At 36.2% G+C, this 15,859-nt stretch overlaps 1 protein-coding gene across 6 annotated transcripts in view; it reads left to right on the top strand.

Annotated features, from left to right (window-relative positions):
• The first annotated feature begins 1,876 nt into the window (after positions 1-1,876).
• SCEL (sciellin) overlaps positions 1,877-15,859 on the top strand; it is a 52,907-nt gene continuing 38,924 nt past the window's right edge. For 2 of the 6 annotated variants that reach the window (XM_015851601.2, XM_032442047.1), the window contains exons 1-5: positions 1,885-2,083; positions 9,221-9,294; positions 14,563-14,680; positions 15,327-15,389; positions 15,720-15,788. In XM_015851601.2, the coding sequence (XP_015707087.1) occupies positions 9,252-9,294; positions 14,563-14,680; positions 15,327-15,389; positions 15,720-15,788 (293 nt within the window). In that variant the 5' untranslated portion in view covers positions 1,885-2,083; positions 9,221-9,251. Of the gene's footprint in view, positions 2,084-9,220; positions 9,295-14,562; positions 14,681-15,326; positions 15,390-15,719; positions 15,789-15,859 lie in introns of all 6 variants that reach the window. The other 4 variants (XM_015851600.2, XM_015851598.2, XM_015851603.2 and 1 more) reach the window with 4 other exon arrangements.

The following is a 15,859-nucleotide window of genomic DNA, read 5'->3' as shown; positions in this document are numbered from 1 at the left end:
AGCAGTGAGTCATATTTGCTTTAATTTGGAGAATGTTTTTGTTTTTTTTTTCCCCAGCTCTGAAACAGTAAGTAATTAGCATAGCTAATGATAAGGAATCATCATCCATTGAATGTGCTGATTGTTGCAGATCAGTCTATAATATAGCTGGCCTACTTTATTCTTAAGCTGGGCTCAGTACCACTGTTGGAATTTCTTGGAGTTATGCATTTTTCTGTGGAGGCTCTATGTGGTCATGACAACAAACAAAGACTTGGCAAGACTGTCTTAAAGGAAGACTCCGGCTTAAGGTAACAGAACTGGCTTGCTATATCTCCTGGTTTATTCTCTGAGTTCAAAGGTTATTAATATTGGAAATTATCACTTGAATTTCAGCAGGCTCTGTCAGCTTCACCCTTTTTGGTGTTTCTCAAACATAATGGCTAAAGAAGGCAGTGCTGTAAGACAGGTTAAGTATATTTTGGATTTATAGGCAAAGTTATTTTAGATAAATGTAAAATGCTGGCAAAGCAATGTCATCCAGCACCTGGATCATGAAAAAAGGGCCTTTCAAAATGAAATGATGCTTTGAGTCTTGAGTGTTGCTGTTATATATATCAAAGCATACATAGAATTTTGTTTTAGCCTAATTTCCATTATGTATTGCTCAGGAAGCTGGACTTCATCTGGGAGATGTGCAGCACAAAGCGTTCTTCTTGATTGTAAAACTTGAACATACAGTACAATATACTTCAACATGACTACTGTAATTATTTTTCACTTTTGGAAACCTGGAGGCTGAGATGTACAGAGTTTGGGAAGGTATACTTGTGTTTATTAACACTGAAACTTGTGGTTGTTAGTAGTTCATACTTGGTGTTTTCTGATCTGCTACTTTGCTTCATCAGCTGCATTTCATCAGATATAACCAATGTTTGGATAGTAAATTCATGTTTCTATCTAGTCTGTGAAGAGATAATCATCAGCAAAAAGAAGGACTTGAAACATGGCTTAAGAGACATTTATTATATTGCTTTGTGTCAGTGCTTGCTTTTTTTTAGTACTAAAAGACAGTCTTAAGTTTAATGATAGACAGTATGAGTAAAGGAGCTTCTTGTATAACCATGCCTTACATATTTTGTTGTAAAAACTCTCCAAATATAAAATAAACATGGAGTTACGTATGTGTGTGTTTGTGTGTGTGTATGTATACACATATATATGTATCTATAAAGACTTTGTGCCTGAAATTGAACTACAGCATCTTACAAAGAATTCACATAACAAAGTGATTGTTCCTTAACACTGTATTTATTAATGAAGAGACAGTTTTAGCCTTCAGAGAAACAAACTGTAGTCACTGTAAATAAAAATAAAATAAAATAAAATAAAATAAAATAAAATAAAATAAAATAGAATAAAAGCAGAGGCAGACTCTTTTCTTCATTCAGTTTATTGTTGGCTGTACTGAAGGAGAATGCAAATGTGCAGAGATAAGAGACTTGCAACAAGGTCTCATGTGGGAAGGTTTTCCCCACAGATGTTTTGCCTCTGCCCACATATTCTAACAGAGCAAATACCTAATGTTTATCAGTATACAGTGCCTTCTCCACTTCTGTAGAATTTTCCTGTGATGAAATGCAGCATTTCTTTGTGTTTGCCTCTGTAAATACCTGAAACCCTCTACCTGAGAGACAGTGCCAAGGCTCTGCAATATAAGCATCTGTGGAAAATCCAAATGAGACTGGTATATTGTCACAGATAGTAATTCCTTGGCTTTCTGTTTCAAGGTGTGTGCACGCACTTCATTTTGTGAAACCCAGCCCTATCGCACTTGAAAAGTACAGTAAGCACAGAAGTATAACAACTTCCCAGTACTTTTAATTGATCTGGTATTTCTACAAGGTGCCACCCTTTTCCACACCTCCTGCCTCCTCCTTAAGTGACTCAGCCTCTGAAGCAGAAGTCTCTTGACTTTTCAGGCAGCTGGATGGAGAGCAACAGTTCAGCTCTCGGTCTGCTTTGATTGTAACTCACTTCCAGGTATCTTCAGGTTGACTTACCATACTGAACCAACTAGGACATCGACTTCTACCATATATAGGTAAGAACATTTCGTTTTTTTGCTTGTATATACCAAGTAATAAAGTCCTCCATTTTCAAATGCCCTGTGATTTTGGGGTGTCCAACTTTAAGGAGTCTGATTTTCAGGAAGTGAATCTGCTATGAAAACTTACGTGTCTCACGTAATTCCCTTCACTTTTCTGAAATCAAATTCCCTTCACTTTTCTGAAATCTTCTCTTGCCCATACTATCTTAATTACGTGATTAATTACATTTTATTAGTAGTTGTAGTTCTTTGATGATGAACTCACAGTTCCGACTCCTTTTCATGAATGGTTGTTTTAATGTCATTTTGTCACTTTTACTCTATGGCTTGGTTTATTGTTTCTTTACTATTTCTTTGGAATTTTTGTCTAAAATGAAGTAAAGTCTATTAAAATCTCATTTACTCGAATTTGCTTTAGTTATAAGATTTTTTAAAAGAAAATAGTGATAGTATTTGTGGGTTTTGTTGTTGTTTTTTAAAGAACAAACCACTTGTGAAATATTCAGAATTAATTTATGTCTTTGCACAAGGTGTAGCCAAATGCTTGCTCTGCTGTGATACAGTGATTTACCCACAGGATGATGTGAATTCATGTATAAACAGGAAAAGTTCTTTATTAGAAATGTTGCAAAATGAAAGGAAATAGATTAATAAAAAAATTTAAAATTAATACCTTCTCTACCCCAGTAAAACAACAACACATATTTAAAACTGATCATATATTTCTAATTACAAAGCACAAACAAATTCAGGTTCTGACTTAGCAGCTGATTTTTGGCATACATTAGGGACAGTTCCAAAGCATAATTTCTTTCAAAACAGAATCTCCTCCACCCACGTCCAGAAAAACCAGTTTTGAGAGCTCTTTCTGCTACAAATAGATGAATGACTTCTGTCTTACATTTGTGTGTTCTCTCATCCAACCTTGCTTGTTCTAACCTTGCCTAATTTAACTTTACGTATGTGCACGTTATTTCTGTTCTTTGCAAGGGTTGTTGTGAATTCTCTGGACTAAACTGTGTAGTAAAACAGTCATTTATACACACTGTATTCTTTCCAGAAGTTTAAAGATGTGTTATACTGCTTTTTATCTGAGTCTCATGAAAAAAATATTCTAGGAATGTGTTTTTTTTGTTTCTTCAGTGTCTATAAAATAAGTGTAGTTGTCTTTACATGTGGTTTTCAGCAAAAGTACAGAAAGGTTAATGAATTGCCAGATAAACATTTTACTTACACTTTTGATATTCACATGTTCAGGGTTAAGATTTGACTACTCACTTGGTACTGCACTGAGTGTCTCAGTTTCAGCTGGGACAGAATTTTTTCTTTAGAGCATCTCGTGTGGTGCTATGTATGGTTCTAGGAGAAAAGCAATGTTGTTAACACACTGATGTTTATAGTTGCAGCTAAGCGGTGTTCTATAGAGCCAACAATGTTCTCAGCAAAAGGCCCAAGAATCTGGGAGGGAATAGAATTAGTACAGCTGACTTAAACTGGCTGAAGGGATATTCTAAACCACATGACATCAAGTGGCAGGAGTTTTGAAGGAGGTGTGAGTTCATCAGGCTGTCTTTTCTGCTTAGATGACTAGCTGGGTGTTGGTTGGGGGATGGTGTGCAGTTGCTTGAGCTCATTTGTCGTATACATATATATATGTATTTAATGATTACTATCAACTTCCTATTATCTTTGTCAATAGTTTTATCTCAACTCACCAGTTCTACTTGGTTTTCTTTGTCTCCCCCATTCCACTGGGAAACAGGGGATTGGGTGTGGGGTGAGTGAATGTGTGGTGCTGTAGGGTTAAACCACAACACTGAGTTAGCAACAGAATTATTCTTTCTATTTCATGTCGTGAACTACAATCTTGAACTGTGGTAGTAGGTGCTAGTGGTAATTTTGGAGGGAGGACAGCAGAGCATCCATTATATGTACAGATCTGCACCTGAAAGAGTGGACCTTTAAGTCATATGCTTAATAAGGCAAGATTGGCCATGTGAACTTTGGCTGTCTCTTGCTGTGATGGGGACTTGAAAAGCAGCTTTCATCCGTGACCAGGAAGTGTACCCATGTTTAAGTATACAAATCCTTATTTGTGTATAGTCAAGTCTGACAGAAGAGTCACAGCATTTGATAGGATCATGACAGACCTTCACTTGAGGGAAGAAATGATGGATGTAGAAACAGCAAGATTGGTGCTGACTTCCACACCATCCAGAATGCATCTCACATGTATGGTTATCCATCTAGAACTGTAATGATGTGTATCTCATTACATTATTTTAAAGCTGTGAGATCTTTATCTTTTATCAAGACAAGGTGACTTCAATCAGTGGCTGCTCACACATCTAGGTCTTACTATATTCAAGAGAAATAAACGTCTTTCTGTATTCAAGACAAAATAAAAATGTTTGCTGATGTGGTACTGTGATTAAATAGGATCAGATGAGATTCTGTTTAATACAGCCTATTTTTGATGCTCCTTTTATATAAATGGAGAATAAGTTGTGGGTTAGGGCTCTAACTTCAACAGTTCCTATGCAGAAAAAGTATTAAAAAGATTAAACCAAAGTAAACCTGCATTTTATTCAATCACCTGTGTAGTTATTCTGTTTAGAATTTCTCAGTGGTTTAAGTGAAAGGAAGTAAATAGTTTACAGCACTAAGGATGTGGAACATCAGTTTCCTAACCGTTTGTTAAATTTCTATTTGAATGATTCTAAAATTTTGAGCTCTAAATACTTAAAAAATAACAAATTTTCATCTTACTTTTGAACAACATAGTACTTCAGCATAGGAATTTGGTGGAAAGTTTTTTATCTGGGGTAAAGAAAGACATGTCTGTTTACTTTCGTAAGGTAGGGATATGGTGTTTTTGGAAAGTTGAAACTGTAAGGATACAGTAAATATATGTTTGAAAACATTAATCAATTTTGTGACTTTTCAGAAAAGAGGATGTACCTGCCACTACATTTTTAGATCTACTGCAGTGAAAAACTTACGCACTGTGACACCATGCAGTATATTTAAGCTGGGGAAAGACAATGTTTAATAAAAGTGAAATCTGTGTGGTATAAATATTTATAAATAAGATCTTAATCACTCACAGAGCTTGAAGCTATAGAACAGAAACATATTTGGCTATAACCCATTCAGTCTAATGTGGAAAAAAATAATTCTTATGCAAAATGCTTGTATTATTCTTGTTTGTTTCTTTCTTTTCAAAATGCATAAATGTGAAATCCAATTATATAAAAAGCCCAGATCAAATTAAGGAAGGCAAGAAGACTCTGAAGTATAGGACTATTCAGAATAGCTGAAAACTAGAAGGTCTAGCTTTAAACATTTATAGCAGCCTGAGGTCCTTTGCTGATCAAGATGTGGAAATGAGATGTAGAATTATGAAAATGGTTATATGTGGACTTCTGCTGCTTTCTGAATAACTTATTACAGGAGCAACAGGAAAGTAAAGGACAGAGTCTTTAGCAGAGTCTGTGGGGACAGAACAAGGGGAAATGGTTTCTAGCTTGAAGAGGGTAGAATTAGGTTAGATATAAGGAAAAAATCTTTTACAGTGAGGGTGGTGAGGCACTGGAACAGGTTGCTGAGGCAGGTGGTTCATGCCCCATCCCTGGAAACCTTCAAGGTCAGGCTGGACAATCTGATGTAGCTATACCTATTCATTGCAGGGGAGTTGGACTAGATGGACTTTAAAGGTCAACTTCCAACTCCAAGGATTCTAGGATTCTACGGTGGTTCTACTACCAGCTTGAAGAGGCATTTGACTACCCCTGAAGTTATGTTTGGAGATATTTTTTTGGGTTGAACTGTGTTTAAATTTTCCAAAAATGAGGGGAATTCTGAATACAGGACTGCTATGCCCTAAAACCTTTTGGGAGCAGCTCATTGGACTGGCTCAGGCAGTTTTCATCTTCTTTTAAAGTTTCCTGACGCTGTTTTTAAATTCAAATTGCTCTGAAGCAGCATTCCTGTTTGTTTTTATTTTGCATTCCAGGAGAGCTGTTTTGCTTCAGTGGCTGAGCTCTTAAGAAACCCTGAACATAATTTACTACCTTACTATAGAAGACTAGAACTTGTCTTTCTCACAATTTGATTTTAGAAGTTAATTTTTTATTATTCTTTTTTAATCTTTTCATAGTTATGGGATGATGATAAACTGTTCACTGACCTGTGTGAATAATGTGTTGGTTTCAGATCTTTATAAGTCGAAGTTTTCAAATTTATACGATTTTCACAGTTTTCTGTCCATTCCTCTTTTCACATATGCAGATGCACCTTTTATGTAATAGTGAAGATCAAGAAAAAAAATGCTTTGAATTTTATCTTGCCTCTTTATGCAAGATTTTCATTTTTAAGATCTTGAAATATAATTCTTCCTCTGATGACTCTTGATTATCTGTGCTAGAGATCAAATTAGAAGGGTTTTTAATTTCCATTTTAAATTGTAATGGATTAATCTTTGATATATAACTTGAAAGTACAAAAGCAAGACATAAACCTTGAGGACAACACGACATTGTGCTGTAAAGCTAAAATACCTGGATCTGAAATTTCTAAATGACTGACACATTTTCAGTGCTGGCTGTAAAAGGTAGTGAGCTGTTTCTTACACTCACTGATGCACTGACCCACTGGGGCTTGCAGACTAGATAGTAGTTTGTTTAGGATGCAGTGCACATGTGCAACAGACTTTTTTCTTTTTTCTTTTGCCCTCAGAGCAATACAAACTGAATATAGGATTAAATGACACACAGTTTCAATTAAAAGATGAAGGATGAAAGAAGCACTCTTGCTGTGGACTCAGTTCTCTGCTGGACTTTGTTTTGTCACGCAAAGGAATAGCAACCTGTTTTTCTGTTGCTTTCAATGTCAGTATTCTCAATGTGTTTTTACTCTGTAGACTTTAAACTCAAGTCTGAAAACATATGGTTTTGTTGGTTTTTGTTTTGGTTTGGGTTTCGGTTTGGGTTTTTTGTTGTTTTTTTTTTTGCTTTAAAGATAATTTATTTTTCTGAACTAATATCTGTGGCATTCTTTTCTATTTTTAACAAAGGTGTATGGAGTAAACTTCCTTGTTAGTTCTATGAAAAATTTCAGTTCCCCATCATGAATCTATGGACAAATAGGCAACGGTATACCATGAAGTCTACATAGCAATTTCCTGCTGTTTTTATGAGAAATCTTTCAAGTGCAAAGTATGAAGTTTTAACAAGAAATTCTAAGCCACATTTGATCTAATCTTGACAAAAGAAGGCTCTTCGATGTTTTATGATGCTCTTCCCTTAGAAAATACGTTTTAAAATCTTTTGTACAAAATAAATGGAATTTCCTTCTATGGAAACTATTTTTTTTTTTTCTCCAGATGAAGAAGTGCCAGCACTCATTGCATGTGAAACACACTGAAATGTCAGGCTTCTTATTATCCAGGGACTGACTGAAATAAAGAGCGGTATCAGATGTCCAGCTGTTGCTAAGCTGAAAATATAGCTGAAAATATAAATAAATTAGAACTGTTTTATCATATTTTTTGTTTTGTTTTATTTTGTTTTTCTTCTCATATGACTGTGACAGTTCAGGGAAACATATAGCAAGAATATTCATTATTTAAAATGGATCGCCTGAACAGTTTCCAGGACATTCAGTACGTATATGCTTAAAACCTTGTATCAGTAATTTTGGAAAGTATTTTGTAACCTACTGCAAAATAAATAAGGCTCTCTATAGCCCTGAGCATATTTTTATTGGGTGGGAACCAGATCCAGCAGTCACGCGTTTTCTACACGCACTTTGCCAACACATGCTTGGTACTAACAACTAAAAAAAAGAAGCATGGCTCAGAGCCTTCCAGTCTACTTGTTGGAATTTTAAACTCTTATAAACATCTGGAATTTCACATCTCAGTAAGACAGATGAGGACTTTTGTACTTCAGTACTGTTTTTAAATTTATATATATTTACTTTATAATAAGATCTTTAAATGCTTTCCTTTTTTGAACATCATAAGCTCGTTTAACAAGTAGAAACAAAGGGAAAATGTGCTCTAAGTGCAATTCACTGTGGCATCCACTAGCTTATTTTGTTTCCATACCTTCATTTCAGTATTATTGTTAGTACCTTTGCTAAGATTTTGCTGAAATTCAACATCATCACTTTCCATCAGTAAAGAAACAGCAACATGCTCTGGTCTGTCAGTCTGCTGTTTGCATCTGTAAGACACAACAGTGTCACTCAGAGAGCCAGGAATGTTTGTGACTTTTTAATGAACATCTCTGTCACAAAAACTTTCTTGTCCTGCTCTAAATCTTATCAACCTGACCAGTGGAACAGGTTTGGAAAATTCCAGGTTAACATCATTTTCTTTCAAAGTCCTGCTTTCAAACAGAAAACCATTTGCTAAAGAGAATCATGTTCGCATGCTTATGTTCTTATTAATATTTTTTTTTTCCTTAAGGGATTTATTTTATTTTTTTTTTGCTATTAAAATGTCATTATGTTCTATTTGATGTTTTCTGTATAAAAATCATAAAGTTTCAAAGCACGTAGTGAAATTTTTGCATGACTCAACTCTCAAATATATGTTTTTAAATCAGAATATTTGCAGGCTTGTTTTTTAACCTTGTTTTGGATAGGGAAAGAAGTCAGTGATCCGTGATTTCGCAGGGCAGAAGAACCACCTTTTCCTCCTCCTCCCCCTCAGTCCCTAGAGCCCTGCTGTTAGCTGCAGGACACTGAAGCTGTGAGACCTGTCAGCAGGGCTGGGTGAGCCCACATGTGCTTCAGGCAGCGCTCTGAGCCACAGGCTGATATCATCTTCCCACCTGAGTCTTCTCCTCTGAAGGCTCTCATCACCAAATATGTTCTCGGGGAAGAAGCTCCAGACAAGAAGAGAAAGATGAGCACAGATGCAGGGCAGGATTATATATTGCCTTAATGAGGGATGGAAAATTGAAACCAGTCTGAACCTCAGTTCAAAGAAGGCTGCTGTTATCTCTAAGCCATTCTATCTTACTAATCTTGTCCAAGGGGCTGATCAAAGTGGCAAATGTATTTACTCTAGCTTCGAGACATATTTCTAATCTTACTGCCATCTTTTCTGTTTTGTGTTTTTAGATTCCTACAGAAAGACACTCCACTGAAGAAAATGTCAGCCTTCAGCATACGAAAGCAGTCTCCTAATCAAGGTGGTAATGCTGAGTGTCCTTCATTTCCTCCACAAGCCTCTCTCCCTGTTTGCAAGCACTGCTGTGCCCACTGAACAGCTCCCTTCTGTCATGGTTTTGTTATTTTTGCTATTGGTATTCCACATCATGACATCATGTGGAGCATTGAGAAGAAAAACTACATATTCCAGACAACCTCATGGTCAGAGAGGAAAATACGTCACAGAAGTGATGCGCTCTCTCTCTCTCTCTCTCTCTCACTGCCCGGCAGCGGGTGTGGGTGTGCTTCCAAGCTGTGCACCTTCAATTTCAAAGTAGGCTTCTCAGTTTTGGGAAAAATCTCTCCTTCTCATTTTACTTGATTTATTAGCCTCAATTTCAATTAGATTGCATTATATTGTTGATTGCATTATAGATTGCATTATATTGTGAAATCTTTCATATCATAATTAGTAAATAAGTTTTCCTCCTTAGATTGTTGCCACTACTCTGTTTGTTTCCCTGAGCCCAGCTCCCATCTCCCTACCCCTCTTCCCTTCCCATTTTTGGGGCTGGAGGGCTCACAGGCCTACTGCCCCCCTGTCACAGACATAGATTGATTTAGATAACTCCATGACACATTCCAATGCACACCAAAACACTCTTTGGTCGCAACACTGGCAGTGTCCACTCTTTGACAGTAATACAGAGTTGGACCCACCACAGCTGCAAAGCCAGGAGTGTTTATTGAAACAGAGTTCCCAGGGCAGTGGTAGAGTCACTATCCCTGGAGATTTTCAAGCAAAAGTTAGATGTCACACTGAGTGACATGGTCTATAGGTACGGTGGTGATGGGTTGATGGTTGGGCTAAATGGTCTTGGTGATCTGGAAAGAGGTTGGAAAACCTCAATGATTCTATCATTCTGTGTCATGTGAAAGCTTTTTCTGTCAGAGGTTTAAGCAGAAACACTGTGCTGGGCAGTGTGGTACAAGATGGCAGTTCTCTGTGGTATCCTGGTTGCTGTGTAAACCCAGTGGGAACATGGCAGCTGGGCTATTCAATGGGGGACATGAGAAACTGTGGAAAATTAGAATGGAAGGGAGGAGTGAGAAAAGTTGTTTTATCGTTGTCAGATGGGATGTAAAGTTTTTGCAGACTTACTATTTTGAGGTGCCTGAGGGCCTGGTTTTGATGAGTCACTAGAGGCCTTAGCACATCAAGATGGCCTTAGCCATGCTTTCAGTACTGACCAAGGCTGGAGGCAACTCAGCCAAAAGTATGGGCATTGTGCAGCTTCCCTGGTGGATTGACTACAAAACAACTTTATTATTTGTGCATTTTCCTATTTACAGCTTTCAGGAACTTGTGCTAATATTGCCATTTTCTGTAGGCAGTGCTCAGATCAAGGAAGTCCTGCTGTAGAGAGGCAGAGGACAGGAAGGGAACAAGCATTCTGCTCTCTGAGGAGGGTTTCCTTGGAGCAGCAAAACTGGAAATGTCTTCTGGAAGCATGCTGGAGGCATGCACCTTGAAACAGGCTGTATGACCCATGCTCTTAAGCTTCCTGAAAATCATCGTTTTGTGTTATTCTGAATGTTCATCAATTCTGGCTGAATTCACTTGGGTTTGGGAAAGTAATTCCTCTGCTCCCATGTTCAAGCCCTGCTGAAAAAATTAAGGCTGAAATAGTGAAGAAACAGTATATGAATAAGTGACTAGAGGCACCTGTATTCAAACCTGTACAGTGATGATGACATGAACTACTGCCAAAATAAGAAGGGAATAATCTCTGTCTGCCTGTGCTTACGACCTACATGGTTGCATCAAATATGTGTTCAATTTTTAATTGAAAACTGGGGGGTAATTGATTAGATCAGAAATGAAAGCTGTTCAGCAAGGTGTAGGCCTCATGCACCAGCAAATAACTTGTAGTATTTCCTGAAAAGAAAGTACAGTATATATCCTTTGGGTGCTGTCTTTATAGGAGATCTCCTGAAGCCTTATGCGTACTGAACAATTACAAAAAGCCATGTTTTCTCTGAAATCCAAATGATTTTTGGGCAGATGATAAGAGCTTTCATAAAATGCTATTAGTATGGAAAAAGATTCCATTTAACAAGTTAACTGGATTTATACTGAGTACTTCTTGAACATGTTATGTTCCTGTCTTTTTATCAAGATTTAGAGGAGGTTATCACTGAAAGCACAGCTCAGATTCAGATTTGTTGTGCAGTAGAAAGCTTCTCTGGCAAAAAACTCTAAGTATGAAAGGAATGCTGGAGTTACCTCCACTCCTTGCCAAAGACAAATTTTATCTCTGGAATGCATATACTTAAACTCATATTTTTCCTACTTTCATGAAGTAAAATGCTCCATATTTTTCCAGTGCAAACGATTACTCCAAATTGAAAATATCTACATATTTATGAGAATAGGAAACCACAGTTCTTGCTATTGCATTCAAGTCCTTGATTTTTGATTGTTGCCTGTTTTATTTCTGTATATTTTCATCCAAGTCCCTAGCACATTCTAGCTATTGCTAATAGCATCAGTATGCTCAAAAAAATAAATATTTTGAGCAAATGCCCTTAATACAGTTTTGCTTGCCAATTACAAACAATTGTTCTTGGCAGTGATTATGAGGCACTGTTTAAACTGATGAAGTTCCTTCCTCTCGTCTGTTTTCAAGAAGTGAAATTTTAATAGATATTTCAATGAACCATAGGAGTTATGCAGGGAAGGCTGTGATATTTTCATTTTTGAAGTCTTTAGCACAGGTTTCAATAAATATTTTTAAGAGAGAAAATAGTTTAAGTGTTAAGAGAACAGGCTGATACAGAAATTACACAATGAGGATAGATGATGTTTTGTTCTTGATTTGTGGTTGTCAACAAGTTTTCAAACACCTATCTTTGACACGCATGTTCATTTTGTGATAGTCACAAAGAGATGCATCTTTGTTGCTCTAAAAATAAAATCAAACTTTGGGATCAAGGCCAAGAGACAGCAACATGCGCCTATATGCATGACCCGAGGAAATGGCCACAAGTTGTATCAGATGAGGTTTAGACTGGACATAAGAAGGAACTTTTTTTCTCAGAGAGTGGTCAGGCACTGGAATAGCCTGCCCAGGGAGGTGGTAGAGTCGCCATCGCTGGCAGTGTTCAAGAAGTTGCGCCAAGGGAGATTCAGGCTGGACATTAGGAAGTATTACTTCTCCGAAAGGGTAGTCAGGCATTGGAATGCACTGCCCAGGGAGGTGGTGGAGTCACCGACCACGGGAGTGTTCGAGAAACGTTTGGATGTTGTGTTGAGGAATATGATTTAGCTGAGAAGTATTGGTAATGGTTGGAATAGATGATCTTGTAGGTCTTTTCCAACCTTGATAATTCTGTGATTCTGTGAAGCGTCTGGATAGGGAGCTAGGAGATATGGTTTAGGGGTTTTCTGTAGGTATGGTAAAGGGAGGACGGTTGGACTAGATGATATTATAGGTCCTTTCCAACCTTGTGATTCTATGATTCTGTACTCTCACATCCATGCTTCTTAAATGTTTGTCCCTTCTGTAGCACTTAGTCTTGGATAGAGCTAGTTCGACAAAGAGGCAAAGGAGCAGATAACAACAGGCACAGTTTGGTTTGCATTTAGGTACAGATTTTTAGACTGACTTTTTGAATGTTATTGTAGCATGGTTGTTGGGTTGTTGTTTTTGTTTTGTTCTGTTTTGTTTTGTTTTCATAAGGAAAATGTATTTGAAAGATAAATCTTGGCCACTGTCACTTAAATAAATGTTTGAGTGTTCTGTTATGACTCTGTGTACTACTCACTGTAGTTATTTGTCATTTTTCATGTTACCACTACAACTGACAATCCTGGATCAAAAGCAGGAGCTACATTTTCTTATAAGTCACTCCAAAATGTCAAAACACAGAACTGAAAAATGACACAGTATGAACTGTGAAGTGTGATCTTCCTTTAAAACTGAATGTGCTTAATGAATAGCAGATAATAATGTCTCCTGAAAACTGGTGGTGTGTAACTACTTTTGTTTGGGTGATCAGGGAATTAGGACCTCGTGGGGAAAATCATTAAGGTCTCTGAAGGAAAACCTGAAAAATTCAGTGTTTTTCATCAGTCAGGTTGTTGACTCTTTGGATGCCATTGATAAGGATTTTTATTTTAATTTTATTTTATTTTATTTTATTTTATTTTATTTTATTTTATTTTATTTTATTTTATTTTATTTTATTTTATTTTTTGTATTTAATATTTTAACTTATTTTGACCAAGGAAATGTGGAGTTTCTATTAGGGGTCAGCTTCTAGTCTTCCATTTTAAGGAGAAATGTAATGGCAAAAAAAATATATTCCATTCCACTTCAAAGAAGAGGATGATATGAAACTCAGTGGGAAGAAAAAAAATGTAAATAATGGATAATAGTTTTAATATTTTTCCTTGTTCCTGAGGCAAACTCCTCACAAAGAAAAAACAGAGGAGATAAAGATCAGCTTTCTAATACATTGAAGAACGTATATTCTCACAGATCGAGTGAGCATCATATTATTAGTTACTCAGTGTACTAGACATCAGCATTGTTGGCTAAAGATATTTTAGGTTGTTCATACAACTAAATAAGAATTTTATGAGTGTGCATGTTTGTTGTTCTGTTCCTCTTGAAAACCTTTGAAAACACCAAAATTCTATACTTAGAAAAAGTTTAAGAAAAACTGAATAGTTGTTTAGAAAAGAGAACCTTGTTAATTATGCCGCTGAGGAAAAAGCTTCAGAGGAACCTGAAAATTCAGAAAAGTTGGGCTGAATGTTGGTGGAGGACCATGTGGTCGTCTCCAGATCAGCTTTCACTTGAAATTTGTATCCTGACCTACATCTAAAAATAAAGGAACCACAGACAACCCCTAGCAAATAGGAATTATATGTTTTGGCCTTCCTAGAATAACCATGGTATGTATATTTCATAGTTCCTCTATCAGTTCTATGATATTTGTTAGCAGAAAATAAATAAATAAATAAAAAATCAAGATACTTCATATTGAGGATGAAACTGATTTCAGTTTTGGAAACTTCCTTCTGCATCCCCTTTAAAGTTAAAGACATTAAGCCAAGAACTTTTCAAGGAAACAGCCTGCACTAAACAAGATCATCAGACATATTTCTTGTGCTTTTTCTTTTCTGATGGTAAAAAAAGCTGAACTTTCAGCTCTCACTCCTCCTAACAGTACTTTTTAATAGTAAAAGTTTCCAAAGCTTTCTTATGCCTTCATTTTCAAAACATGCTTCTCTGTCTTTGTAGATAATAAGAGCCCTTCTGTTGCAATGAAAAGCAGACAGCAAGCTAATCATGATGTTAACAAACGACGGACCCTTTTGCAAGATAACAGTTGGATAAAGAAGAGACCTGAAGAGGAAAGGTAAGAAGGATCAGAAGTACATTTCTTCAGTCTTCAGGTTATCATGATAAGTAATTATTTTCTTAGAATGTCTACTTTTTCATGAATGCTATTACCAAAAATGAAATAGATTTCATAAAATAACTATTATTTACTCATCTTGATGAAATATTTATTCTGTTATGGAACATTAGCTGGTTTGACTTTCAGTGATTGATTTTTAGTAGATCTTTGAGCACTGAGTATTTAATGAGAGGTACTGAGCATCTTAGGCTTATGCTTTGCATGAAAAGTTCCACATTTCCTGTACATATGTTTCAAGATTACCATCTGACTCTTTTTCACAGGTCTAAAGACTGTAAAACTTGACAAATTGCTCTAAGGAACTTAGTAAAGTCAGAATCATTTCAGATTTACTGTAATGAAAACTGGTGCTTCTATTAGAGTAGAAACTCAACCTACAGACCAGACCCTCCATGAATACATAGGAAGAGATCATTCATATTCCAAAATGTTTGGAGTGATTGAATAGGAAGCTCTGTTGTTGGTATGTCTCCAATGGCATTACATTGTTGTAAAATCTGATTGAGGACAGAAATATATATATACATTTTTCTATTTTTGGTATTAAAAATTAAACTAACCACTGTCTTTATTCTCCTTGCAGTGCTGATGAAAACTATGGAAGGGCTGTTCTTAATCAATACAAATCCCAAGATAGCCTACACAGGTACTGTAGATTATCTAAACATCTTTCTGGTGATATTGACAGAGAAAACCAAGCATCCTTCTATTATATCCTGCTTATAACAAGAGCTTTCTTTAAAGAATAATCCATTATAAATGTGACTTTAATTTCCCATTGTAAATCTGTTCTCTTTTTAAATCTCACATAATTGTTAAGCTGATGACTGCAATAGAAACAGGATTGGGTCTGTTAACACTTGAATGGTCTGAAGTTCTGTATTAGACTTTAATTCATTTCCTACATTATTTTATATGTGATGAGTTGTTTAATAAAACAGTGACAAATGTGTCTTTTTAACCTTTCTTATGGCAGTAGTGCAAATGAAAAGGAAGATCAGAAAACTGTACTTGGACGATACAGATCTGATACTAACTTGGACAGGTACAGATATTTTCCACATTTTTATTTTGTGATTCTCATATGTATAAGTAGTCTTGAATATGAAGGAATCA

The sequence above is a fragment of the Coturnix japonica genome, chromosome 1, assembly GCF_001577835.2.
Source record: "Coturnix japonica isolate 7356 chromosome 1, Coturnix japonica 2.1, whole genome shotgun sequence".
NCBI lineage: Eukaryota > Metazoa > Chordata > Aves > Galliformes > Phasianidae > Coturnix > Coturnix japonica.
This window is presented reverse-complemented; position numbering and strand designations above follow the sequence as displayed.